This window comes from Giraffa tippelskirchi, chromosome 7 (genome assembly GCF_054371585.1).
Source record: "Giraffa tippelskirchi isolate mGirTip1 chromosome 7, T2T-mGirTip1v1.2.pri, whole genome shotgun sequence".
In the NCBI taxonomy this organism is placed as follows: Eukaryota; Metazoa; Chordata; class Mammalia; order Artiodactyla; family Giraffidae; genus Giraffa; species Giraffa tippelskirchi.
In genome coordinates this window covers 9,820,747-9,847,797 of record NC_137281.1, presented here as the reverse complement: position 1 = coordinate 9,847,797, position 27,051 = coordinate 9,820,747, and the positions used below count along the sequence as shown (strand labels likewise).

The 27,051-nt window shown below is 52.0% G+C and overlaps 3 protein-coding genes across 6 annotated transcripts; 2 read left to right on the top strand and 1 right to left on the bottom strand.

Moving 5' to 3' along the window:
- The first annotated feature begins 400 nt into the window (after positions 1 to 400).
- Positions 401 to 12,030, top strand: GIPR (gastric inhibitory polypeptide receptor). Of its 2 annotated transcripts, none has more exons than XM_081509383.1 (14): positions 401 to 1,568; positions 2,088 to 2,652; positions 3,088 to 3,187; positions 3,674 to 3,781; positions 4,447 to 4,550; positions 5,422 to 5,525; positions 5,712 to 5,856; positions 7,145 to 7,304; positions 7,516 to 7,576; positions 7,888 to 7,957; positions 8,076 to 8,164; positions 8,323 to 8,382; positions 10,338 to 10,379; positions 10,473 to 12,030. In XM_081509383.1, exons 2-14 carry the CDS (start codon positions 2,581 to 2,583, stop codon positions 10,663 to 10,665), a joined length of 1,308 nt encoding a protein of 435 aa, XP_081365509.1. In that variant the 5' UTR covers positions 401 to 1,568; positions 2,088 to 2,580; the 3' UTR covers positions 10,666 to 12,030. The 2 variants fall into 2 exon arrangements, with proteins under 2 accessions (XP_081365509.1, XP_081365508.1); XM_081509382.1 differs by having other exon boundaries at positions 412 to 1,568; positions 8,244 to 8,382; positions 10,473 to 10,679.
- A 2,223-nt stretch (positions 12,031 to 14,253) lies between these two features.
- SNRPD2 (small nuclear ribonucleoprotein D2 polypeptide) lies at positions 14,254 to 17,020 on the bottom strand. 2 transcript variants are annotated; one of them, XM_081515671.1, is made up of 3 exons: positions 15,893 to 17,020; positions 15,340 to 15,519; positions 14,254 to 14,520 (listed from the first exon to the last, which is right to left on the bottom strand). In XM_081515671.1, exons 2-3 carry the CDS (start codon positions 15,489 to 15,491, stop codon positions 14,346 to 14,348), a joined length of 327 nt encoding a protein of 108 aa, XP_081371797.1. In that variant the 5' UTR covers positions 15,492 to 15,519; positions 15,893 to 17,020; the 3' UTR covers positions 14,254 to 14,345. The 2 variants fall into 2 exon arrangements, with proteins under 2 accessions (XP_081371797.1, XP_081371796.1); XM_081515670.1 differs by having other exon boundaries at positions 16,949 to 17,020.
- Positions 17,021 to 17,736: 716 nt separating this feature from the next.
- On the top strand, positions 17,737 to 23,509 carry QPCTL (glutaminyl-peptide cyclotransferase like). 2 transcript variants are annotated; one of them, XM_081515668.1, is made up of 7 exons: positions 17,737 to 17,966; positions 18,467 to 18,610; positions 19,356 to 19,637; positions 21,278 to 21,430; positions 21,531 to 21,630; positions 22,165 to 22,281; positions 22,740 to 23,509. In XM_081515668.1, the coding sequence occupies exons 1-7, from the start codon at positions 17,757 to 17,759 to the stop codon at positions 22,883 to 22,885; spliced, it is 1,152 nt and encodes a 383-aa protein (XP_081371794.1). In that variant the 5' UTR covers positions 17,737 to 17,756; the 3' UTR covers positions 22,886 to 23,509. The 2 variants fall into 2 exon arrangements, with proteins under 2 accessions (XP_081371794.1, XP_081371795.1); XM_081515669.1 differs by lacking the exon at positions 19,356 to 19,637.
- Positions 23,510 to 27,051: the final 3,542 nt, after the last annotated feature.

The window sequence follows — 27,051 nt, the reverse complement described above, 5'->3', positions numbered from 1 at the left end:
CTCTCCACTCCATGAACCGAGCCTTTCCCAGGACCCAGAGGGCGCCAGGAATGTGGGGCAGAGAGCAGGGAGGCCAGCTGGAGGTCAGGAAGCCAGGAGCCCCCATGTCACTCCCCCTCCCCCAGACTGGTCTCCTTCCAGCCTCTAGTGCTGGATCTCATGCCACTCCTTACTCTCTGCCCTTCCTGGAGCCTATGGACCTCAGTTTCTCCTCTGCAAAATGGGCAGACTCACCTCTGTCCCATTTATCTTCCAGCTCCCCGGGGAGTGTGTGCTCATGAATGTTACTAGTATGATTAATGTGCAGGAATTGGTGGTTTGCATTCAAGGGGGAAGTGAGCGCTGAGAGCCGGGATTCAGTTTCTAAACCAAAAATTTTCCATATTTTAGGGCAAAGGAAGAGGTTGGAAGTGGAGACTCTGAGGAGGTGTGTGATTCAGTGGTGACTGTGACCGGGAGACCACGTGAGGCTGTGGGTTCTTGCATGGTGGTAGGAGGATCGTGTGCAATCCGGTGCACAACTATGTGACTGCGGGTGGCTGTACAGAACTTGTGAGTGCAAGTGAGGCTGTGATGGAGAGTTGTATGTCTTAGCACTGGGCGTGACTGAGGATGACAATGTAACATCCGGAGCTCATGGGAGGGTGTGCCTTAGTGACACTTGGGGAACATGTGTTGTTGGAATGTGACTGTGGACTCTGTCAGTAATTATGTGAAGTGTGTGAGACATTGTATGAGCATGTTAATGAGTGGAATTGTGTAATATTGTATATATAACTTTCAGACTCATTAAAGGATTGTATGACAATCACATATAACTGTTTGCCTTTACGTCATCAACAGCCTCTGCTCTATGCCCCAACTTGTGCTGAGTGACACTGGGGACCCAGTGGTGACAGATGCCTTGGGCCTGTCCTCATGGGGGCACTCAGGCCACTGGGGGGAGACAGACAGTATTTGTGATGTGATTTAATGATGGCGTGAACATATGTATGGTGGACACAGTACCATGGGAACTGTAGGAAGCTGTAATTGTGTTGCTGTGCGAGTGGAGGAGTCCATGTCCAGAGTGTGTGGCTGTGTGTCCCTGTGGATGACTGTCAACCTGTGGTGGAGAACCTTTGGCTCACGGGGTGTGACGCTGGATTGGGGGACTGTGAATGAATATGAAGAACACGTTTGGTGAGGCACAGTATGTAAGACCCTGTGCCATGCCCCTCTGCAGCTCGGTGCATGGGACCGTGTGTGACACTGTGTGTGTGGCCCCGCGTGTGGTGGCTGGATGGGACAGGTGGGACGACGTGAGAGGCTGTGCGCCCTGGGAGGGGGGTCCTCAGGATGCTGACTGTGTGACTGTGCTCCCCCACGTGACCCTGAGTGGCTGCGATACTCACAGATGACTGGCCCTCTGCGCCAGGTCTCTGCCCCAGCTCCCTGCTCCTGTTCCTTGGCCCGCCCTGGCCCCGCCCCCTACCCCTACCCCAGGCTGTCACCTCCTGTGGAGCCCAGGCGAGGCCGTGGAGGCGACAGCATCAGAAGCAAGTGATTGAGAGGAGAGCTGGGAACAGGTGAGGTCTCCCCCATCTTAGCCATTCCTCTGCCCCTATGTCCCTTCATGTCTCTGGATCCCTCTTGCTCTGTGCCTTTGTCTCAGCTTCTCTGTGCCCACGGTCTATGTCCTATCTATCTCTCTGTATCTCTGTCTCCACATGGCAAATCTCTGTTTAGCTGCTAGTTCTCTATCTCTGTCTCTTCCCCCCATTCTCTGTGTCTCTCTACGTCTCTATCTCCTCTCTGTCTCCTAGCCCACATTTTTGTCTCTGTCTTCCTCTGCCTCTTGGTCTCTGGCCTCTTGCCGTGTCTCATTCTGTCTGTCTCTCTGTCTCAGTTTCTATGTTCGTCTCAAGCATTTCTGACTCGTGTGTGTTTCTGGGGCTCCAACCGAGATCCTCCTGTTTCCTCCTTTCCCTGCATGGTGCCGGATGTGGGGTGTTGGGGGGTAGACTGGTTTCCAAGCATCTGGGCCTCTCACCTTTCTAGTCCCTAAGGAGAGCCATTGTCCCATTAACTCTGGGTTTTATCCACAGCCGGGAAAGTTTGATAAGGTCGGGTAACTATCCGTGATTTGAAGACCCTTTCAGCTGGGAGAGTGGGAAGTCCAAGAATCACTTTGAGCTACGTGTCCTCCTCTCCAAGGTGGTCCCCAGGTTCCCCCGAGTCTCTAGGTCTAGGCTGTGGGTGACCCTGGAGCTTCCGTCCAGTGCAACTCTAAGGCAACCGCACCCTCTGCAAACACCCCGCTTCCATCACCGCTGCCCCAGCAACAGCCGGGGGGCGGGCCGGGGAATCAGGTGTTGGAGATCGGTCTCCGCCCACTCCTCAAGACTCACCCCCCCAACCTGGCCCCAAATCATCATTCATAGTTGTGCGGGGCGCCGTCTCCGGGGTACGCGACTCCCTGAGCGGAGGGCGCTGGGGCTGGGAGAGGAGGCAGAGGCTCCTGATTCTGCCTCGGATCCCCAGACCTGGCTGCCCTTGCGTGACCGGACCCTTCGTTCCCCATGCCCTGCTGCCCACACAATGCCCAACTGTCCACCCTGGTGGCTGCTGCTTCTGCTCTTGCTGTGGGAGCCGCTGCTCCGGAGCGCGGAGGTGAGAACCAGAGGAGCCAAGGAGCTCAAGGCTTGGAGGGATGTTGGGGCCGGTTTTAAGTCGTATCCCACTGGGAAGATTGTTTCAAGTCTGCCCACCTGCCCAGATTCAAGTTTTGATGGTTGTTTCTAGTTCTTTCTTCTTCCCCCACCCCCCACCCCCCGCAAATCCTCCTGATAATTTCCAGCCACCTCCGTCTCCTAATTTTCTTGAAGGTTTTTAGTTCCCCACAGCAACTCCCCTGGTGGTTTCTAGGCACCCCTCAAGACTTAAAAGAGGTTTCTAAGCCACCCAAGACGCCTGACCAAAACAGGACAGCAGCTCCAAGTCCCTCTAGGGTGTCTCTGGCCCTCGGGGATCTTGCTGCCTGGGAGCTGGGGTCGGGGCGCGGGCCGCGGTGGTGGGGGGGTGGTCCTCCCTTCTCTCTTTTTGTAGGCAGACTCTGAGGGGCAGACGGCGGGAGAGCTGTACCAGCGCTGGGAGCGGTACCGCAGGGAGTGCCAGGAGACCCTGGAGGCCTCGGAGCCCCCAGCAGGTGTGACAGAAGTGGAGGACTGGGGGCAAGGGAAGGGCTGGGGCTGAGGGATGGGCTTGAGGCCGGCTTGGGACTGACACGCCGCCGAGGCCTGATAGAGAAGTCTGGGGGTCTGGGGTAAAAGTGGGCCACGTGGGAGACGCCAGAGATGAAGCTTGAAAGGGGAGGGGTCTTGGGCGGGGCTTACACTCGGTGGGTGGGACCTAAAGTGGACGGCGAAGGGGGCGGGGTTTGGGGTGGAGTCTAGGAAGGGCCTTGCAGACTGGGAAGCATCTGCCCCGGGAACTTGCTTGGTGGGAGGAGCCCAGAGTAAGGCTCGAAAGATGGGCGGGGCCTCGGGGCTGGTGGGAGGAGCTACGAAGGAGCAGGGGCGCGACCACTCCAGGTGGGCGGGGCTTGGCTCGGGGCTTGTGTGTGCAGGGCAGAGACTCCTTGGTCTCGAGTTACAGCAGGTCTGTCCGAACTCTGGCCTTCACGCCCCCTCAGGCCTCACCTGTAACGGGTCCTTCGATATGTACGTCTGCTGGGACTACACTGCACCCAACGCCACTGCCCGTGCGTCCTGCCCTTGGTATCTGCCCTGGCACGGCCACGGTGAGCTGCCGGGTGGACCCCAGGCCCACCTCTGACACAAAGATCTCCCTCCTAACCCTGGGCCCAGACGCCACTCCCCCACAGCATCCCTGGTCCTCTTTGGCTGGGTGTCTCCGTCTGTGTGTCCTGCCACATAACGTCCCTCCTCTGTCTCTGTATTTCTCTGACGACCACCAGGTTATTTTCTCTCTTTTTCATGAGTCTGTCTCTACACATCTTGGTCTTCCTTGCCTAACTAGCAGTGTGACCTGGGGTTGTTGTTCAACTGCTCCGTTGTGTCCGACTCTTTGTGACCCCATGGACTGCAGCATGCCAGGCTCCTCTGTCCTTCACTCTCTCCCAGAGTTTGCTCACACTCATGTCCATTGAGTCAGTGATGCCACCCAATCATCTCAACCTCTGTCGTTCCCTTCTCCTCCTGCCTTCAATCTTTCCCAGCATCAGTCTTTTCCAATGAAATTTCTTTATGTCTCAGTTCATTTGTGAATTGATGTTTATGACAAGTTCATAGGCTTGTTATGAATATTAAATTAGTACCTGTAAAATACTATATTAGGGTTTATCATCATCATCACCGGATCTCTCTCTCTGCCTTTGTCTCAGTTCATCTTTCTGTCTCCATCTCTTTCTGTGTGTCTCTGATTCCCTCCCTTGTTTCCCCTCAGTGGCTAAAGGTTTTGTCCTCCGCCAATGTGGCAGTGATGGCCAATGGGGACCTTGGAGAGACCATTCTCAGTGTGAAAACCCAGAGAAAAATGGGGTTTTTCAGGTAAGAAAAGGAGAAATATCAGGGTATGATTTCCAGGCAGCAGTAGAAAAGCAGCAGCCTCAGACAGAGCCTGAAACCCCTTGTACCATTCAGGATTCTGGGTTCCAAGTGATAGAAATTCAACTCCTTGCTTGAAGGAGAAAGAAAAAGATATTGGCTTTTGTGATTGACAATTATAAGGCTACAGCTTCAGGTACAGCTGGATCTAGGTGCTAAAATGATGTAGTTGGGAATCTCTCTCATCATATTGTACTTCTGTTTTTCTCTATGATGGTGTCCTCTTCTTTTTCATGGGGTGGAAAAGGTGGCCCCCATCGGTACCAGGCTCACATTCCACCTGCAAGCAATGCTATAGACAGACTGAGCTTTTTTCCCAATAGCTCCAACTTAATGTCCCAGGACTGACCATCATTGGCCTGATTTGAGTAGCATACCTGCCCTTGAGTAATCACTCTGCGTGTGTGTGTGTGTGTGTGTGTGTGTGTGTGTGTGTGTGTGTGTGTGTAGTGTAGTGTTAAATAGGATGCTTTGATTCGTTGGTCACATGCCCAGCCCTGGAGTTGAGTGATGGAATGCCCCACTCAAAAAAAGGTTGATAGATCCCCAAAAGAAAATTGGGGTGCGAGTAGGAACAAAGAGCAGCTCCTTTATGGCCCAAGGGCAAGAGTTGAGCTCTATTTCTTTTTAAAATTTATTCAGTAATTTTTGGCTGCACCGGGTCTTCATTGCTTTGTGTAGGCTTTCTCTAGTTGCGGCGAGCAGGGTCTAGTCTTAGTTGCAGCATGCATGCTTTTCATTCCGGGCTCAGCAGTTGTGGCTTGTAGGAGATGAGCTCTAGTTCTGTGTCCTCTTTCCCCACCTCCACCCACAGGACCAAAGGCTGACCTTGGAACGGCTGCAGGTTGTGTACACCGTGGGCTACTCCCTGTCTCTTGCCACACTGCTGTTCGCCTTGCTCATCTTGAGTACCTTCAGGTGGGACCCCCCAACCCTGAACTGAAGCAGCAGAGATTGGGCTTCAGTTTTCCCAGAAAGATGGGGTAGTCAGGCTCCACCGGCAACAAGTATCCAAAGGTGGTTCTGTGGGGAGGATTGGGACGTAGTTTAAGGGACTCTGTGTGGCAAAGGACAGGCCCCCAGACTGCCTTTAAAATCCCCCAGGCGGCTGCGCTGCACTCGCAACTACATCCACATCAACCTGTTCACGTCTTTCATGCTGCGGGCAGCTGCCATCCTCACCAGAGACCGTCTGCTTCCTCCCCCTGTCCCCTACCCTGGGGATCAGGTCCTTACCTTGTGGAACCAGGTGAGCAACATCCCTCTCTTTCTCAAATTGAGATTCTGCCTCCTCTGGTAGGGTCAGAGGGTTCCCATTCCATTTACTAGTTCCTATCCTATCAACGGGCTTCCCCTGTGGCTCAGACGGTAAAGAATCTGCCTGCAATGCAGGAGACCTGGATTCGATCCTTGGGTTGGGAAGACCCCCTGGAGAAGGGAAAGGCCACTCACTCCAGTATTCTGGCCTGGAGAATTCCATGGACTGTATAGTCTTCGGGGTCGCAAAGACTCAGACACGACTGAACAACTTTCACCCTTTCAACCGGGCTTCCCTGGTGGTTCAGTGGTGAAGAACCTGTCTACCAATGCAGGAGACATGGGTTCGATCCCTGGGTCGGGAATATCCCCTGGAGAAGGAAATGGCAACCCACAGCAGTGTTCTTCCCTGGGAAATCCCATGGACAGACAGAAGAGCCTGGTGGGCTACAGTCCATGGGGTCACAAAAGACTCACAATACTTAGCAAGGAAACAGAAAAAGAACAACAATTCTATCAACTGTTAATCTCTCTAGACCCTCCCTACTCAGACTCCCACATCACTGAACTCTCTCATCCCATTGTCTCCTCTACTGGAACATTTCCATTCCCTTTCTCTCAGTATCTCACCCATCACTGGACTTTTGCCCCAATAAGAGAGACCCCTGCTACAGGCGAGAGGAGACAGAAGTTGGCAGGATGGGAGAAACTAACCGGTGGGGGGATTTGGTAGATACCAATTTGTTCCAGGGAGACAAGGTGGGAGAGACTAGAGCCTAGGGGTGGGTGGGGAGAAAACCTGTCTGGCAGCAAGTTGGGCTTTTGTTGAAAGCAAAGGGAGTGGGAGAGTCCATGTGCTGGTGGGTGATGAGAGAAACCTTTTGAGAGGTGGAGCAGTTGAATTCTTAGGAGATGGGGTGGGAGAATCCATATTCAGGGGAATCTGGGGGGAACTCATGAAATTCTCCAGGTCAGAATACTGGAGTGGGTAACCGATCCCTTCTCCAGGGGATCTTCCCGACTCAGGAATCGAACCAGGGTCTCCTGCATTGCAGGCAGATTCCTTACCAGCTGAGCTTCCAGGGAAGATACCAATCTTTAAAGAGGTTAGAGTGGGAGAGTTCATGTAGGGAAAGAGAACAGAGTGAGTGAGGAGAGGATAGCTATATCATCTTTTGATGATACGGAATGGGAAGAGAATATTTGATGTCAAGGGATGACAAGAGATGGGCTTGGAGGGGACCCTGACTGTCCCCTCCCCGTGTCTGGCCACCCCCTAGGCCCTAGCTGCCTGTCGCATGGCCCAGATCATGACCCAGTACTGCGTGGGTGCCAACTACACGTGGCTGCTGGTGGAAGGCATCTACCTGCACAGTCTCCTCGTGCTCGTGGGAGGCTCCGAGGAGGGCCACTTCCGCTGCTACATGCTCCTCGGCTGGGGTGAGCCCCGACCCTGTCCCCTGCCCTGCCCAGCGCGCTTCCCCTCCCGCAAATTACCCAGCTGGTCTACCTGAGGGTGTCTCCTCCCCTCTCTAGGATTCTCCGCCTCCCCTTCCCGGCGGGGGAATTCCGCGGGTCTTGGGCCAGGCAGAGCCCGTGCGCGCTCTGACAGCTGCGGCGGGGTGGGGGGCGGGGGTTGGGGTCTGCACAGGGGCCCCCACGGTTTTCGTCATTCCTTGGGTGATCGTCAGGTACCTGTTCGAGAACACGCAGTGAGTCGCGGGGTCTGGGGCGGGTCTGGGGAAGTGGGCGGGGCTTGGAGGGGCGTGGGCGGGGTGAGACGGAAACGTGGGGAGGTTCTAAATGCCTCTAGGAGCCTGGAAGGGTGTCTCAAGGAACCCGTCGCTTAGGAAGATGGGTTCCAGGACTACTGCAAGAGGGGGGATGAGAGCTGGGCCTAAATAGTAGCAGGGGCTTTAGGGAAATGTGAGTGTGGCGTTAAGGAAGGTGGGGGAGGTTAACTGCTTAATTCGGTGAGTCTAAGGTTTTTTAGTCGGTCTCAGCTCTATGCCCCCTCCTCCAGGTGCTGGGAGCGGAACGATATTAAAGCCATTTGGTGGATCATAAGAACCCCTATTCTCCTAACAATCTTGGTATGGCCGGTCCCATCGCCTCCAGGCTGGTCTCAAGAATTTCCCATCCTGGGAAGCCAAGGTGGCGGGGAACTGGCTCAGTCTCTCTCTCTCCCCCCCACCCCGCCACCCCCCGCAGATTAATTTTCTCATCTTTATCCGCATCCTTGGCATCCTCGTGTCAAAGCTGAGGACGCGACAGATGCGCTGCCCGGACTACCGACTGAGGTGGGGACGGAGGGGAAGATGACCAGGGGCAAGAAGTGGGGCTCAGGACCCCGGGACCACTGCCACCCTCTACCCGCAGGCTGGCTCGCTCCACGCTGACCCTGGTGCCCCTGCTGGGCGTACACGAGGTGGTGTTTGCTCCCGTGACTGAAGAACAGGCCCGGGGTGCCCTGCGCTTGGCCAAGCTCGGCTTTGAGATCTTTCTCAGTTCTTTCCAGGTGCCTAAGCGGGGTACAGGAGCTACACCCTTTGAGTTCAGGTCCTCCTACTCAGAGAAGCACGAGGGTTACAGTCATACTCTGGTGCAGGCTCAGAATGGGCTGCGAAGATGGGATTTTGTTTATTCATTCCACAATTCTGACTGGGGAAGCAGGGAGAAGGCGGGAGACCCGGCAGCAGAAGCACTGCCTCCTGGTTAAGATCGAGGGCTTTGAGATCAGCCAGGGCTGGGGCCAAGTCTGGATCCTCACTTCCCAGCTCTGTGGCCTTCACCTCAGGGCCAGGGAAAAGATGAAGCATATGAAGTGCCTAACGCGCCAAATGGAAGGAGATGTCCACTGAAATTTAAGGTCAACGCTGCCTGTGCTTGTCCTACCCTAGTCTCCATCCTCCTTTACCTTGTTGGGCCTCAGTTTTCCCATCTCTAAGGTGGGGGCAATACTAGCTTCACTTTATAAGGCTGTTCATTTATCAATTCAGCAAAAATTTATTGAACACTTACTATATACCAAGCACTTTTCCAGGCTTACTACAGGGATATGGCCAACCCAATGGTCCCTATCCTTTAGTGGGAGAGACAGATGTTAAAGATGCTATATAAGTAAAATGCACAGGATGTCACATGGTGAGATGTGCCTAAAGGAGGGAGGGATGGGAAGGCAAGAAAATAGAGATGACAAAGAAGAATGGGATTACGGACAGGGGTCAGGGAAGGCCTTGCCGAAAAGACACTAGAGCAGACATCCAAAGAAGATGAGGGAATGAACCAGGAAATTATTTGGGGTAAGTGTTCCAGGAAGAGAAATGCCAAGTGCAAGATCCCTGAGGTGGGAGAGAGTACCGATCATGATGGCACTCTCACGGCCAGTATGCCTGAAGCAGGGGGTGGGGGGGATAGGACAGAGGTGAGGTACCTGGGTATATCCTTGGGCCTAGCGAGGACCTTTGGCTTTTCCTCTGAGTAAGTTGGGAGCCACGGGAGCAAAGAGATGTGATCAGAGTTGGATTTTAATGGGATTGTAGAAAGTGATAATAAGATAAGTAATATCTTACTGCATGCTTAGTCAGTCATGTCCAACTTTGCCAGGCTCCTCTGTCCTTGGAATTCTCCAGGCAAGAATACTGAAGTGCGTAGCCATTCCCTTCTCCAGGGGATCTTCCCGTACCAGGGATTGAACCTGGGTCTCCTGCATTGCAGGCAGATTCTTTACCATCTGAGCCACTAGGGAAGCCCTTGTCTTGCATTAATATATCAATTACTTTATTAATTATAAATATATTTTATATGTATTTAAATTTCTAAATTGTTATAAATATAAAACTAATTTTTAAAAATAATTTCAAAATTAATTTTTTGGACGTGCCTATTAAAGTTTATTATCAGGGAATTTCTTGGCAGTACAGTGGTTAGGACTCAGCACTTTCACTGTCGAGGGCCCAGGTTCCATCCCTGGTCTGGGAACTAACATCCCTCAAGCTCTGCAGCACAGTCAAATAAATAAATGTTATATATCATGTAGTAACTTATGACAAGATTTAGAAAAAGGTTCAACTATATGCCATGCACTAGAGCTTCTTGCATATTAATAATACCTTAAATCGCAGCACCACCACTGTATTATTGTTCCGTTTTCCGGATGAAGAAACTGAGGCCCAGAGTTAAGCAGGGTTAAGCAGTTTGCCTAAGCGGGGAAGAAAGTGGGAAGCTGTGATCACATCCAGGGCATCTACCTCTGGGGTCACCTGTTCTTAATCTCCAGCCCTGATGGCTCTGCAAATTGGCTAGGGCAAGGGGAGGGGGTAGTCAGGAGCCAGGGAGAGGGTGACTGGAATAATCTAGGACCAATGTGGCGACAGGCGAGGTGGTTTGGGCCTGTAAAGGGTCAGAGCTCAATTAAGGGGTGTTCATAACCCTGCCCTGCTCGCAGTTTAACCCCCACTCCTCCCGTGGCAGGGCTTCCTGGTCAGCGTCCTCTACTGCTTCATCAACAAGGAGGTAGGGAGAGCCCCGGCCCGCCGCCCGCGCCCTCTGCCGGCCGCTCAGGGAATGGCGCGCGCGCCGCCGCCTCTGAGCGCCGTCCGGTTTCAGGTGCAGTCGGAGATCCGCCGGGGCTGGCACCGCTGCCGCCTGCGCCACAGCCTCGGCGAGGAGCCGCGCCAGCGCCCCGAGCCCGCCTTCCGGACCCTGCCCTCCGGCTCCGGCCCGGACCAGGTCGCCGCCGGCCGCCCTCTGTGCTCGAGGACCCTCCCAGGTCCTGGGGGTGAGGCCAACCACGTCTTAGAAAGTTACTGCTAGGCAGCGGGATTGTTGGGTCCATTCAGTTAGCATGTATTTATTGAGCGCCTGCTGTGTACCAGGCTTGGCTTGGAGGGCGCTGGGGAAATGGCGGGGGTTTGGGGCTGGGGGCGGGGAACGAGACAGAAAAAGCCCCTGTTCTAGAGATCACAACTGAGTGGGGGAAATAGACGGTGAGGACAAACCAAATTATACCATATACACTGTGGAACGGCTTAGGAAGAAAAGTTAGAAGGGGACCTAGTGTGGTCCAAGGCATCTCTGATGAAGTGACTTTGAAGTCATGCCCAAGAGGTGAAGGAGACAGCTTTGCAAAGAATTGGCAGGCGAGGTTTTAAGGCAGAAGGAAGAACACCTCCAAAGGCCCTGGAGCAAGAAGGAGTTTGGCTGTGTCTGAGGAAGAGAGAGGTGACCTGCGAGGCTGGAGTGGAATGAGTCAGAGCCCACAGATGGGGAGAGAGAAGTAGGTGGGGACAGAAGAGTGGGCATTTAATTCCAAGTTCATGGAAGATTCTTTGGAGCGTCTTCTAATGGGATAGGCTAAGGTGTTAAACAGACCCCTCTATCTGCCCTTTGGGGGGATGGATTATTAGGGGCTATTGGGGCAGCTGGGAGCCCAGTCAGGAGTCTGAAAATGGTGGGAGGTGATGTAAGCAGGACTGGGATGGCAGCCACATAGGGTGTGAAATGGTTGGATTCTAAAGCTAGTTTAAAGGTAGAACCGAGAGGATTTGCTCAAGAAGGAGAGACGCCAGGGATGACTTCTCAGTTTGGCATGGAGACAGGAAAGAGAGAGGGAGATGGGGTTTGAGGTGGGGAGTACCAAGAGTGCTCTCTGGACTTGTTAAGTTGGGAGTAAGGGTCTAAAGCCCACAGGAGAGGTTAGAGATAGAAATGTGAGTGGGCACTGGGGTCCGGAGAGGATTCTGTGTGTAGGTAGAAACAAGTGATTTCACGGCAGGCCATCAGAGCTGAAATCTACATCGAGAGGCCAGGCCCACTGCCACCTGGAGACATACCCACCCTTTTCAGCGGCCCCTGGGAACTATGAGATTTAGAGGGGAAGCTAGCAGCCTCAGTGCGGCTGGGCCACGTATATATATACACACACACACACACACACACACGACTCTCACTCCTAAATTGCTCCCCACCACAGACACACACTTAGATTCAGTTAGCGCCTGGGTGTTGTTGATTCGCTTCCTTGGGGTCCCCAGCTGCCTGGACAGATATGGCTCACAGCCGCTGAATCTTTGAAGCATGTGGCCCTCCTGGGCCCCTCTTGTGGGTTTTGGGAAGGTGGCGGCCTGAGGACTGGGTCCTTGTAAATAAAGCATGAGAAAATAGTTGTTTTCGGGGTGGGGAAATCTTCTTGGCCAGGCCATAAGGGAGATGACGGCGGGGAGGGCAGGCTGTGTGGCCAGGTGGCGGCGGTGGCCTTGCACCCCCTGGAGAGCAGTGCTGCCTAACTTCAAGAGATCCAAGAGTCACCAAGAGATCATGGACACCATGCTGCCAACATTCTCCATGCCTGTGATCTGCTATTTAAACTATTTGCAGTGTGTACGATTAAAATTGTGTGTGTGCCGATCATTTTCTTTTTTTTAAAAAATTAACTAGTTAACTTGTGACTGTGCTGGGTCGTTGCTGCATGCAGGCTTTCTCTAGTTGCGGTATGTGGTCTCCTCACTGCAGTGGTTTTGCTTGTTGCAAAGCATGGGCTCTAGGCGCACAGGTTTCTCAGCAGTGGTGGGCTTCAATAGTTTCAGAATCTTCCCAGAGCAGGGATAGAACCCATCTTAGGTTCAGACACAATGCAAGTGTCCCTGCATTGGCAGGCAGACTCTTAACCACTGGACCCATCAGGTAAGTCCACGGACCAAACATTTTCTGAAAGCTGCTTCTCTAGAAAGATGGTGGAGGAATACTAAAGTTGCAGGAACCAGCCTGGTTCAAATCTTAGATTGGCTACTAATTCGCTGTGTGACTTGGGGAAAATTCCTAACCTCCCTGTGCCTCAGGTTCACTTTGGAAAAATAGAAATGATCACACTGATATCCTACGGTGGCCTGAAGTTCCTAAGAGTATCTCATTGGTGCATGGAACACACTTGGCCGGTTTGCCTAGTGCGTTTCCTGCAACCTGTTTTTACTTTCACTCACTGAACTGGAAGAGGGGATTAGAAGCTATTTGGGCAAGTGGTTGGATAAAGAGATGATTAATGACAGGCAGGGTCATCAGTTCTAGCCCTAGGCTAGAATCTTTGCTGTCAGCCTGGCAAAGCAGGGAAAGGACCTGCTACTTCCTGGGGAAGACAGGAGGGATGTGGGACTGGGACTCAAACCCAGGACTGTGACCCCAGGGCTTGTGCTAGCCCAGGCTCCAAACAATCACCAAATCCAGGGGGAAGGTTTCTGCGGCAGCACCGTTCCCCCTCGATTTACAGACTAGCATATCATGGCTCCATCCTGCCCCCTCCCAGTCACAGGGTCTGGCTCGCTGGGTTTGAATTCGGCTCCATTGTTTCCTGAGCGATCCTGGGCAAGTCACTTGCCCTCTCTGGGCCTCAGCTGTCTCATCGATAAAGCGGGATGGCTCTGGTATCTACCCCTCAGATGGGGGTTCTAATTAGACATGAACTGCTCAGTGAACGTGCGCCCTTATAACCTCACAGCCATCGCCCTGCATGTGTCAGGCCTTCTTCTACTGCAGGGTCCTCAGCTCTGTTGCTGATGGGCTCTTGGGATAACTCAGGCAGTGCCTTCCATAGCTCAGTGTTCAGACATCTCCTTGGAGCCTGACCTCATGCCTGGGAACTGCACCAGCCTGGCACTTGGCCCTATCTGGAGAACACAGAGAGAGATGCAGGTGGGAGGAACATAATGGATATGCTTCAGAGAAAGACAGGCATTTCCCTGAATCCACCCACAATAAGCCAGGACCTCCTTTCCCACCTTCACCTCTCTCTGTTTGTCAGAGAATTTCTCTCAGGGGTCATGAAGCTGTGATCTGAGGGCAGCAGAGTTCAGGGGTTAAGCCACTGGCTCAGGAGCAGCAGGGGTTTGAATCATGGCATCACCACTTTCGGGCTGGATTCACCTGGGGAGGATCCATCACCACTCTGCCTCAGCCCCTGCCCCTGGAATTGGAGGTGGCAGACCACAGTGCCTGCTCAGAGGTGTAGAGATGTAGGAACAGCACGAAGCCAGGGGCCTGGCACCCTCACAGCTCAGCAGGTGTCAGCTACAAATGCCATCAGTACTAACTGCTCTAACCTCTGCTCAGTGAGGGCAGGTTGGGGGCTCTTCTGGGCCCTGCTGTGTCCCCAGCATGGTAACACAGGGCTGGGCACAGATTGTTTGAACAAATGGGGGAAAAAAGAGTGAAAAAAGTTAAAACACAAAAGACTGCAAGAGCTCTCTCTGCCTAAGATGGGAAAATTAAGGCCTGCAAGGGGCAGAGACTGGGCCTCTTCACCTGCTCAGAGGCCTGAGCCCATGCTCGGCCCCACATCCTCCCACCCTCCTCTGGGGTCTGCTCCGTTCACTAGGCCCTGGGAACAGGCAGAGGCCACTAGAAAAAACACACGATTTTATTATTTCAAGTACAGAGGGCAGCTTTTCGCAAAACCAGGGGCAAGTTCTGACAGCAGGGAGGAGGCCCCTACTTGCCAGCGATGAGCGGGTTCCTCAGGACCACGATGACAGAGTCCCCGCGCAGGAACATCTTGGAGATGTAGCGGTCCTTGTTGACTGGCTTGGACTTCTTCTTGCCCTTGCCGCTCTTGGGGACCTCTGTCCACATTTCCTTCACGTTCTCCAGCACCATGTTGCAGTGCCTGGTGGGGACGGGGAGGCAGGGGAAATGAGCGAGGGGTGTGTCCTGACCCTTCCTCTGGGCGGCACCGCCTCCGGGAATGGGGATGGCCAGGGCTTCAAGGCCCAGGCAAAGGACTTCACCCTTCTCAGTTTCCTCTTCTCTAAAAGGGGGACATTCATGGTGCCTGCCTCCTAGGGATGTTGTGAAAACTAAGTGAATCAACACAGTATTCTTGTTATGGGCATGTGTGATGACAGGGTGGAATGGCTCAGTCAACAAACGTTTGCAATGATTAGAGCAATGAAAAAAGAAACAGATAAGAGCCCTGTCTTCATGGGGTCTGCAGGCTAGTGAAGGGAGAAGAACACAAAGCAGGTAAACAAAGACACCTGTAATATATTGTCAGATGGTAGTAAGAGCTATGAAGAAAAATTAAATTCTTGTCTGGAGAATCCCATGGACAGAGAACCCTGGTGGGCCACAGTCCATTGGGTTGCACAGATTCAGACACAACTAAAGCAACTTACACCTCATGCATGCACGCAAAGGGATAGGAGGATATAGGGAAATATAACTGAGTGAAAGAAAAGAAAAACATTAGGAAAGCTCTGTATCTTGCTATACAGTAATCTGTGAGGAAAGCACTTCCCAAATGCTAACTAAAGGCTGCATACGTTTACTGAGCATTTATCATGTGTTAGGTACTGAGCCAAGTGCTTTTCATACATAGTACTACTGCGGCCTCACGACTGTCCTGAGAGATATTATTATGGCACATATTTCACAGGTAAGGAAACTGAGGCCTGGACAGAACACCTCCCCAGACCCCGGCGCTCACCTGTCGAAGGCCTTCACGCGGCCCAGGAGCTTCTTGTTGTTACGGCAGTTGATGAGCACTTGAGTGTTGTTTTTGACTGATTGCGTGAGCACAGAGAGTGGCCCCGTGTTAAACTCCTCCTCCTCCCGCTTCTGCAGCTCCTCTGGGGTCATCTCACTCTTGGGCTTGTTGAGGAGACTCCTGAGAAGACAAGTATGGAACCCATAGGTGAGAAGGCCCAGAGCCTGGGTGCTCATGGCCTCTCCCTCGGTGTCTCCCCGACACATATCCCTCTCTTCCTACTTAGTCCTCTCTCTTGGTATCACCACTTGGATGCCTAATGGTATTTCCAACCCTCGCACGTCCTAGACTGAACTCCAGACCCCTCGTAACCCCAACTTATACTATCCACAGCCTTCCTCATCTCTGTCAATGGCGACTCCATCCTTCTGGTTCTTTGAGCAAAAACGACCCTACTGTCAACTTGACTCTTCCTTCTCTCACATCTTACATTCAATCTGTCAGCAAATCCTGTCATCTGCCGCTAAAACCTATCAGGATCTGAATTCCTTACCTTGGCTTAAACCTCCATCATCTCTTTCCTAGAGTCTTACTCGTCTCCTTGCCTCCACCTGCGCTCCCCAACAGTTTGCGCTCCACAGAGCAGTCTCAGGGGTGGTGTCAAGACTCAAGTTATGTATCATCTCACTCTTCAAAATCCTCTCATGGTTCCTCTCTCAGAGCAAAAAAGTAAAATCCAGCTTTTACTTTCACTCTGTTCCAGGCACAATAGCCTCTTCAGTGGTTCTTGAAGATATTAGGCAAACCTTCTTGGGCCCCTCTATTCGCCTTTCCCTTTGCCTAGGTACCTCCCCAGGTATCTTTGTGGTTTGCTTTCTCACTTCCTTCAGGTTTTTGCTCAAGTGTGGCCTCCTTTATGTGTCCTGTCTCTCAGAAGTGACATTCCACACTGTTTTACCCTGCTCTGTTATTTCTTTATTCATAACCCTATGCCCTAACACATCCTAGAATTTACGTATTTATTACCAGCACGTCTCCTGCCTGCCTCTTCCCATCCCGTAAAATGTAGAAGAGGATTTTTTTTCCTTGGGGAGAGTGGGATAATTCACTGATGCAAACTGTGTGTCTAAAGCAGCCTGATACACAAGCACTCAATAAGTAATTGTTAAATGAATACATACGTAAAATCATCCCCATAACTCGTTATCCGTACAAATCGCGGATGTGATCGAAAAGCCAATCGTCTCCAGTTCAAAGTATCCATATAAGCCTCTTACCTTAACACCGCTTTTCCTACAAGCCCGTACTCCCCATCTCCCAGGTTTTTATTCGTAAAAACGCTTCCTCTTAAAATTCACTTCAGTAAGATTGCTTATTTGGGAAAGCCCAGCCTGTTATCTGATAAAGCTGTCCCCTCTTGTCCCCTCTCCCGATGTTAGGATCCGTCCAGGGCCCCACGTCCCTTCGCAACTCATCAGTAGAAAGATACGCCACTTTACCCCCAAATGTTTGCTTCCGCCCCCATTTCTGCCTACCCCCTTCAACCAGTAAGCGGCCAAACTTACACCCTCAACCCCACTCCCGCCACCCAAACCCAGCTCGGCCTCACATGATGGTGATGGTGACCGCGTTCTCAAGTCTCTACCGTCTCCTTCGCGGTGTGCCTTCCGAACAGAGAGCCAGAGGCGGAACTTCCTCTTCCTGCAGCCCACTTCCGTGCGCTCCTGCGCAAACCCAACCATCGAGTGGGGCGTGGCCTGTTGCTACAGCGATCTCCGCCCTCGGCGGAGGCTGTCGAGTAGAAGCCTTAGCCTCCAAGCCACCATTCAAGACAGCCCTGGGCAGATATTCACGACCTTGGAGACGAAAAGAAGGCGGGACTGATTCAAACCATTTTGTTGTAGAACCGCATAGGTTGAAGGAGGGAAATACTAGCCCTTTCCAAATGCCCGCCCGCTCCGCCTTTGGGGGCGCGGCTTTCGCGAAGCCAATCCGCTCCTCGCTTCAGGGATGAGCACCTCCCCTTTTCCTTCGGGGACTGTTGATTTACGTGTATATTGATTTTTCTGGACCCGGGAGAGGGTCCATCCGGGAGCTGCGTGGATTTGCGCCCAGTAAGGCTAATGTTTTCTGTGATCAAACGTTTCTCATTGGCTTCCTCTCCTGCGCTGAGGCGGCGCCTACTTCTTACGCTCTCCCTTTTCGGTTGTGCAACCCGGGGGAACCAACCTCCAAAGCTCCCCGGAGGCAAGGAGCCGCGTCCTCAGGACGAAAGTCCCATTGGCTTTATTGCTCGCGGGAGGGCGGATGGTGCAGCCGCTCTTGTTGCTCATTGGTCCGGCTTATTTAACGGGGCGGGACTTGGCTGGGCCTAAACTCTATCCGCCGTCTCCGACCGGTTTCAGGGCGAAGCTGCCATGCGTTCCGGGGGCCGCGGGCGGCCCCGGCTCCGGCTCGGGGAACGCGGCCTTTTGGAGCGTCCCTCACCGCCCAAGCGCCGCCTGCTACCGCGGGCACAGCTGTTGCCCCTGCTGCTGCTGGCTCTGACGGTAGCCTCGGTGTTCTATACCATTTGGAGCAGCTGGCATAGCCAGACTGAAGAGCTGCAGCTGGGCCGGGAGCTACGGGTGAGGACGGGCGGGGACACGCACTGCGGAAGCCCTTACTCCTTGCCTCCCCTTCCCCAGAGTCTCATGGGGAAGACCCTAGGGTGGGTTGACGTGGCTTTGTGCAGGTGGCGCCGTCTCCGTTCTTAGAGCGCATACCCCTTTCCAATGCGATGAGGCTTCGGGCTTGTTTTGTAATAGCGGTTACCCCGTAAGAGAGCCTAGAGTAGTAAGACTGGGAGTTCTGGGTTCTAATCCTAAAGTCAACTATTTGGAAGAGTCCCTTCCTCTCGCTGGGCCTAGATTTCCCCCATCAGGATTGCCGTGGGCCGGGCAGGATGGGTTTGGAGGGACTTTAACCGAGTCTGGGATTTCTCCTAGAAACCTCTGATGCTGGAGGCTGCGACTAGGAAGAGGAGGGCAGCCTCCCCTGCCTTCCTAGGGAGGGCAGCCTCCAGGATATGGTTGGAATGGGGGTCGTTTTCACGCTCTGTTCTTCTCTTCCCTACCTGCTTCCTCAGGGCCCTTTGATCGGAAGCCTCCCCGAAGCTCGGGTGCGGAGGGTAGTCGGGCAACTGGACCCTCACCGTCTCTGGAACACTTTCCTGCGCCCTCTGCTGGTTGTGCGGACTCCGGGCAGCCCGGGCAATCTCCAAGTCAGAAAGGTAAAAGGACCCCACTTCTAACCCCTGACCCCACAGCCCATCAATGAATAGGAAATAGGCATCCTGCCCAAGTGGCAGAGCTGGGGGTCTGCCTGGAGCTAATAGGAGCCCTATCCTGCTAACCACCAGACCACTGCGCTCTATACTGCGCCCCCCCCCCAAATCTCATAGGCATCAGCAACAGCCCTATGAGCCCAGTGAGGTGGGTACCAATCTGATATTCATTGTGTAGATGAGGAAACTGACACCCAAATAGTTAGGCATTTTACCCAAATCCCACAGCTAATAAATGGTATGCCTAGGGTTTCAACCCAAATGGGTTGGCTTCAGAGCTCTATATTGCTCCCCAGAAGGCATTGAGAGTCATTTGAACACTGCCTGACTTTAAATCCACCTCAGCCACTTGGTATGACCTTGAACTAATTTCATCTTCTCTGTGCCTCAGTTTCATCATCTGCAAAATGGAACCATTGTCACTCCCCACTCCATAGGGGTTCCTAGAACAAGGACTGGGCACAGAGTGAGTGCTATGGCAGAGTGAGCTGTGATTAATTTGGGCTTCAAGAGATAGGGGCACTCCATGCCTGGCACTTAGTAGGTACTCAGAAGTGCCTCAAGGGAACAATTCAACCAAAGTAGGATTGGTGGGTCAACCTGACTGCTCAGCATGGTTCAGGTCACATGGCCCTTCTTCTGACCTTCTCCCCAGTCCCCACCCACCCTCCCTCCTCTCTATTGCCACTAGTTCCTGGAGGCTACGCTGCGGACACTTTCAGCAGGCTGGCATATAGAACTAGACCCCTTCACTGCCTCCACACCTCTGGGGCCATTGGACTTCGGCAATGTGGTGGCCACGCTGGACCCAGGGGCTGTCCGCCACCTTACCCTTGCCTGCCATTATGACTCCAAGCTCTTCCCATCTGGCTCAGCCCCCTTTGTGGGGGCCACGGATTCGGCGGTACCTTGCGCCCTGCTACTGGAGCTGGCCCAGGCCCTCGACCAGGAGCTGGGCAAAGCCAAGGAGAGGGTAAGGAGAGCAGGGGTAGGGTGGGGGTGGGTGAGTGAGGGATGTCTCTTCCTTGGTCCATACCGCCACTCTCCCTTGCCTGATCTTATCTTCTTCCACTCCACACCAGAGTCCAGGGGTCTTTCCGTTTCCTGAATGTCAGATTCTGTCCCTTCTCTACCTAAAACCCTCCCATGGCTCCCACATCATTCCATGAATAAGCCAGAGTCCTTCTCTTAGCCCATGAGGTGTGCCCTCTCATCTCTCTGGTCTCCTCTCCCACCCCTCATCCCTTACTCACTCCATGCTAGCCTCCCACCTCCTCTGTGGACCTCACTCTCAACCTCAGGGCGTTTGCACTTGCTGTTTGCTCTGCCTACAATGTGCTTTTCTCAGATACCTTCCTGACTGGCTCCCACCCTTCATTCAGGGGTCCACTCTGATGTCACCTCCTCAAAGAGACCTTCTCAGCCACCATAAAATAGCTCCTTGTCACTATCCCATGCCTCATGGGGCTTTAGGTTGATTTGTTTGTCTGTCTCCCCAGCTCGAATAAGCTTCAGATAGGTGGGCCCTTGGCTGTGTTTATTTCCTGTTGTATTCCCTGAATACTGCCCAGAATACTGCCTGGCATAAAGTGGGATATCAATAAGAATGTATGGAATGAATGGAAACACCTCATGCCTCTGTCCTGCTCAGATCCCTTCCATGGCTGAAACCCCAGTGCCCTTGTAACAGAGCCCAAGCTCCCTGGGCCTTGCTGGGCCCTAGGGCCTCTTCTCAAACCTCTCTGGCCCCTTCTCTGTCCCCAGTCCTGGTCCATGCTGCTTCCTCACCAGGGAACACTTCCCTCTGCTCCATTTTGCCAGGCCAGGTCCTCCTCAGCCTCAGTGCAAACATCCCTTCCCAGCAGACCCAACATATTCCCTAGGCCAGGTTATCCTCCACCCCCTTGGAGGACCTTTCAGGACCCTGTTATTCTTAGAAGCATTTGCCCAACTTCATTTCATTGTTTGTATAATTATTTATTTGTAGGTCTGTCTCTTTTGCCAAATGAACTTGAAGAATAGCTCTTACAATCAGAGCTAATCCTTATTTAGTTACTTATTTAGTTACAGTGCATCAGGCACTGTCCTAGTCTGTTTTATTGTTGTTGTCATTCAGCGGCTAAGTCGTGTCCTACTCCTCCCAACCCCATGGACTGTAGCCGGCCAGGCTTTCTTGTCCATGGGGTTTTTCAGGCAAGAATACTAGAGTAAGGGTTGTCATTTCCTTCTCCAGGGGATCTTCCCAGCCCAGGGATCGAACCTGCATTTCCCACGTCTCCTGCATTAGCAGGCAGATTCTTTAGCACTCAGCCACCAGGGAAGCCCACGCTGTCTTAGGACCCGGGTTCAAATCCTACCCTATGAGAAGTGGTAATTAACCCCATTTCTACATAAGGAAGTCGATGTTTTGAGAGCTTAGTAACTGACCCACGACTGCTTGGCTACTGAGCAACCCAGCCAGGATTTAAATCCAGGCAGTCTGTACTCTTGGCTAGCAGGTTCTACAAGTGAGGAGACTGTTTGCCCTAGTCAGCTGTGCAAACAGGCAGGAAATGTGGGTTAGTTGAGGTGGCGGACTGGCATTGAGCTGGCCCTGACCACTGGCCCCCACAGGCAGCCCCAGTGACCTTGCAGCTGCTCTTCCTGGATGGTGAAGAGGCACTGAAGGAGTGGGGACCCAAGGACTCGCTTTACGGCTCCCGGCACCTGGCCCAGCTCATGGAATCTACACCCCACAGCCCGGGCTCCACCAGGATCCAGGCTATTGTAAGACCAGGGCCCTGCTGGGTGCCGGTGAGGTGGGAGGAGGTGGGCATGAGGTTGGCAGCATCCCACCGAGCTGCTCAGTCCTGGCTTCTCTCCCTAGGAGCTCTTTATGCTTCTTGATCTCCTGGGAGCCCCCAACCCAACCTTCTACAGTCACTTCCCTCGCACAGCCCGCTGGTTCCATCGGCTCAGGAGCATTGGTAAGGGTGAAGGTGTAGGCAGCCACCCACCTGGGATGCTGGAGGGAGGGCCAAGCACCTGGTCTCTTGAGGGGCCATCCAGCTTTCCCTCCACCTCCCTATCCTCTCCCTAAAGCACTGGAGGAGAAACACAAAAGATCCCACAGCAGTCAAGTGAAGTGATTACAGACAGGAGTTCTAGGGTCAGAGAGCCCTGGGTTCAGATTCTGGCTTTCCTTCTTACCAGCTGTTTCAGCTTGGGCAAGTGCCTTCCTCTCTCTGAGCCTCAGTTTCCCATCTATAAAATGGGCATGATGCTAATTACGGGGATGTCTGCCTTAGACTCGAAGGGATTAAATGAGACCGGGAACATAGTCAGCCTGCAGTCTGGGGTAACTAACATTACCCCAGAATGATGAACTAACTAACATTCATCCTTATTGGCATGACCAGTGGTTTACCCCCAGGCCTCCTGCCCTCCTCTGATCTGTGAGCAGGGGAACCTTTGACCCTTGAGGGGCTGACCTTCTGCTTTCTAATCTCCACCGCCTCCAGAGAAGCGCCTGCACCGTCTGAACCTACTGCAGTCTCATCCTTGGGAAGTGATGTACTTCCAGACTGGGGAGCCCCCTGGCTCAGTGGAAGACGACCACATCCCCTTCCTCCGCCGAGGTACCTGCTGTGGGAATTGGGGGGCAGGGGGCCACAGGTAGAAAACCTGGCCCCTTCCTAGACTTGGGGACTGGTGGCAAATTGCTTAACTTCTTTGTGTCTCAATTTCCTCATCTGTAAAATGGAGATAATTAACGGCCTTCCATCTCAAGAGTTGCTGAAGGGACTGAATGTAAAGACCTTGGACCAGTGCCCAGCACTAGCAAGTGTTCAGATCTTCTTCTAGTCTTTTCATAAACCATGAAGTTTTGAGTTTTTCTGATTTGTGTTACGAATATACTGGATGTGTTTTTTAAAAATGAACATGTACCCTCACACACTTAAAATAATTGTTTAGAGTTCTTCAAGTGGCACAATGGGGGTCGGGGGAGAGAAGGTGGAGTTCCCCAGGCATGGGCCTGGGCTCCTGAGTCAGCTGGGGGCCACACCTGGGCCTGTGTCTCCCTTTTGTCCTGCAGGAGTTCCTGTGCTCCACCTCATCTCCACGCCCTTCCCCTCTGTCTGGCACACGTCCAACGACTCCGAGGCCAACCTGCACCCCCCCACAGTACACAACCTGAGCCGCATCCTGGCCGTGTTCCTGGCTGAATACCTGGGGCTCTAGCCTGCCCAGGGGACTCTCTGAGGGAGAAACGCACAGCAGGAGACAGGCCAAGGCCCTCCTGGGGTGTGCTGGCTTGTCCTTTTTAACCTCTTTGGCTCTCTTTGTCCTCTGACTGGAAGATGCTCTTTCTTGATCTCAAGCTGCCACTCTTCAAAGATGTGGAAGAGAGAGAGCTCACCGTGGGGTGAGAGCCAGAGGAATGAGCCCGGCCTCGGCCCTGAGGAAACACTCAGGCTGCACATCCCCGGGGACCCAGTGCCGTTCTCAGTTTTAATCAGCAGACCATGGACTGGCATCCAGACCAGCAATACCCTCGACCAAATGAATTCTCCATGGCTTCTGTTTTCGTGGCAGTTCGTTCTCCAGAATGGCAGCCTTGCTACTGCACCAGTCCAAACCAAACTCCCACAGGGATGTGGCATGTGGGGCCCACTGAGGATCTGCTTGTAAGCAGGGACAGAGGAGGTAGAAGCCAATCCTTGGGAACTTGATTCCGCCACCTCCAATGAGTGATAAACCAGTGTTTCTGCAAAACATATTCTGCACAACTAGCATACATAGGTGTTGCATGAAAAAGGGGACCAAAGCAGGGCGAGACAATATTAAATGAGTTTCTTCACTTCATGGTGTGCAACTTTCATCCAGAGTAAGAATGCAATGCTTCCTCCAAGTATTTCACCATGGAACCCGTTTATTGGGAAGCACCTCACAGAACCGGGGTACCTCAGAAGATACTTTGGGAAATGTTGGGTTCTGATTGTTTGAAAGTGCTTATGGTAGAAATGGGTCAGATTTAAAACTCACTATAAAATAGTTACACCAAACCATCCTTTCCCTTTTGGCTGTGAGTACAGGAATGAGAGATGTCACGTGTAACTGCAAACTCGAGTGATGGCCCAAGTAATTATTTCCCAGCCCTATTTAATTTTCATATGCAACTGGGGTGCTTATTGAAAAATGCAGGGAATGCCATGGCAGTCAAGTGGTTAGGCCTTGGCGTTGTCACTGCTGGGGCCTGGGTTTGACCCCTGGTCAGGGAACTAAGATCCCACAAGCTGTGCAGCAAAGCCAACAACCAAAAAAAAAAAAGCAGATTCAGAGGCTGGGACTCTATAAGCACCTGGGGAATCTTCACTTGGGGATCAGCACTTTGGGACATGCTGTCCTTAAGGATATAAGGTGGGTGCATTCTAGCTGCTTAGCAAACCTGCTCCAAAGAAAACCTAGGAGAACACTTAGGGAGTCCGGTGCTCAGCTCTGTGCCTGCTGACTTTGTGACTTTGATGGAGACTTGGTAGGCCACAGGGAGGCCAGGCCAGGGTAGAGGGTTAGAGAGTGAAGGCGGGGACCTCCCTGGTGGTCCAGTGGTTGGGACTTCCACCTTCCAATGCAGGGGGCGCAGTTTCAATCCCTAGTTGAAGATCCCACATGCCTCATGACCAACAAACCAAAACAAAAACAGTCTTGTGAGAAATTCAATCAAGACTTTAAAAATGGTCCACGTCAAAAAAACCTTAAAAGAGTGAAGGTGAACGTTGGCTTTCCAAGGCAACTCAAGGCTAACTCAAGAGGACCTGTGGGCTGAGAGACAATTTCGGTTCTCATTTTGCAAATGAGGTAGCTGGGGCTGAGAATTACAAACTATTGTTTACAGAGTTCAGATTCTCATCCACAGCTGTGCTCCTAAGCCCGTGTCCTACCTTTTTCTAAAAATCACCTGTGCTGGTCCAACAGATGGTTGACCAAAAAACTAGCTCCTCCTGAGGCTTTTATTTGGCTGCAAGTTATAGTGAGGTGTGGAAGGGCGGGGACTAACAGCCTCTTAGAAGTGGAATTGACAGAAGTCAGAAAGGAAATTGACAGATATCAACAACTAGGGTGGTAAGAGGGTCTCAAATCAGAGAGCTCCTGTTTGTTCATTTCATGATGCCAAGCACTTAAAACTGCAACATGTCTCCTTATCATCACAGCCATCTCAGAGGTAGGTGAAGTGTTAGAGAGAGGAAGCAGCGTGTTCAGTTCCATCCTTGGCCTCCAGGCCTCCCTATAAGTCATCTTGCTGAGTGTACTACACCCAGGCACTGGGCAGGGCTTTCCACTTGAATCTGGGGTCAGGATCATGAGCCCATTTTACAGATGAGGCTGCTGATGCTTGACAAGGTAATGTTTCCCCAGCTCCCATCCGTCTCTGAAAGGCAGCCTCCCCCAGCTTCACACTATGAAGGGCCCAAGAGGGGTCTTTGATGGGCACAACCGGTGAGCACTCTAGTGTATCAGCCTTTTGAGGAACTGTCCAACATTCTCATTTTTCAGATTAAGAAACTGAGCTTCAGAGAAATCAGTTGCTGAAGATCACAGCTGGACACTTTCATTGCATGTGTCTAGGTATTCGTTTCTATTTATTTATCCTGCCTATGATTCATTGCGTGTACCCATCTTTTTATCAGTCTGGAATTTGCAGTCATTGTGTCTTTACATACTATCATTGCACCATTTCATTTTCGCTTCTGATTCTAGGTTGCCAGTTAAATAGGTTAGACTTCCTCTATCCTCCATAACAGTTTACATTTTTTTTCTTTTTGATATCTGTGCCACTTTTTCAGACCTTGCTCTAGCTGGGTAACTCTCTCAGTGTCTAATTTGTTTAGCCTAGCCTTTGGCTTTTTACTTTTGGTTACTTTATACCTTTGTGGGTTTTTTCCTTTCATTCTGGCTAGGCCATTATTCAGGTCTGGGTTCCCTGCATGTATTTCCAAGCTCTCTTTTTTCTTCTAATCTGTGACTGATAGTTCCACCACCTGCTGCCTTTGTGGGTCTGTTTTTGCTCTGTGGCTACCGCTGCTTCTTGCTGCTGCTGCTCTATTTCCATGTGTTTGGTTATTTGACTCTTACTGCTCATTGTCAAAAAAAAACTGGTGGGGATTCTAGGTGTCAGCTCCTCCCACCAGGGGATTTTGTTTCTGCTAGACATCTCAGTACCCTGGATCACAACAGGTGATGCAAAATCGGGCTGCAAACCCAAGCCAAGGGCCAGCCTGTGGCCACAGATTATCAGGGCCCATTTTCCCCCTACCCCTTTCCTTTAATTTTGTGTTTCCTTCAGCATTTAAAACACCTTCTCTGCAGTGTTTCTGGGTCAGCCTTACCTGAGCTTGTAGTTTGGTGGGATTCCAGCTCCTATTAGATTCTTCACCTTGGGCAGACTTTGACTTCTGCTGGCCTATCCCAATAAGGCTACAAATTGGAAACCCAGGGTTGTTTACATCGGCAAATGCCCTCAGAGCAAAAGTGGCTTTAGGATCCCTATGGACCTTTTCCTTAAATTTCTGGCTTAGTATATCCATCTGTGTTTTATTGGCTATTTGAGGCTTTTCAGATTTTACTTCCTGTTTTCAGCAGGAGAGTCCAAATAACCCGGCCTTCCCTTTACAGGAATCCAAAATTCCACAAAACCAAGCCAAGTTATAAATCCAGGTCTCTTTGATTCTAAAATATAAGTATTAAATAACTACTTTGACATATTCTCATCTCTGGAAATTTTGATTCCTTGGTAAGAATGTCAGAGACTGTTAGCCACTGCTCAATATCCATTTTCCCCTCTTCTGTTAGTTAATAATTAGCTGAATATCTTAAAACTTTTATTACAGGGATCTTTATGAGTTTCTGGTTGGGCATAATGCATCTGGCTAAGCGTCTGCATTTCCCAGTCTCCCCTGCAGTCCTTCCATGTGGCTAAAGTTCTGATCAGTGAGCTGTGCATAGAAGCATGGTGTAGTATTTCTGAGAGGAAGGGGACTCCCTTCCCCACAAAATGGTAATGGGTGGAGTTGTAGCAGCCATCTTGGACCATAAGGCTGAGGGCCAAAGGCAAAGAATAATGGAATAGTGGGCTAGAAGGAGTCTGGGCTCCCAGTGACTTCAGGGCCACCATACCTGCCCAACACTGGGTTTCTAAAGAAATAAAAGCTACCCTGTTTGCGTTTCTATTAATACTATTTTGAGATTTTTGAATCCAAACTGACACAGACGAAGAGTCAAAAATCATCTCAGTCCAAGGGAATTGGCTAAGGATTTTTTCAGTTTTTTCCATCTCACCACGAACTGGCCCATGACTGCCTTCTCTTCCAAACAGCTTCCTTAACAACACACAAACCAGTCTGGGCCCA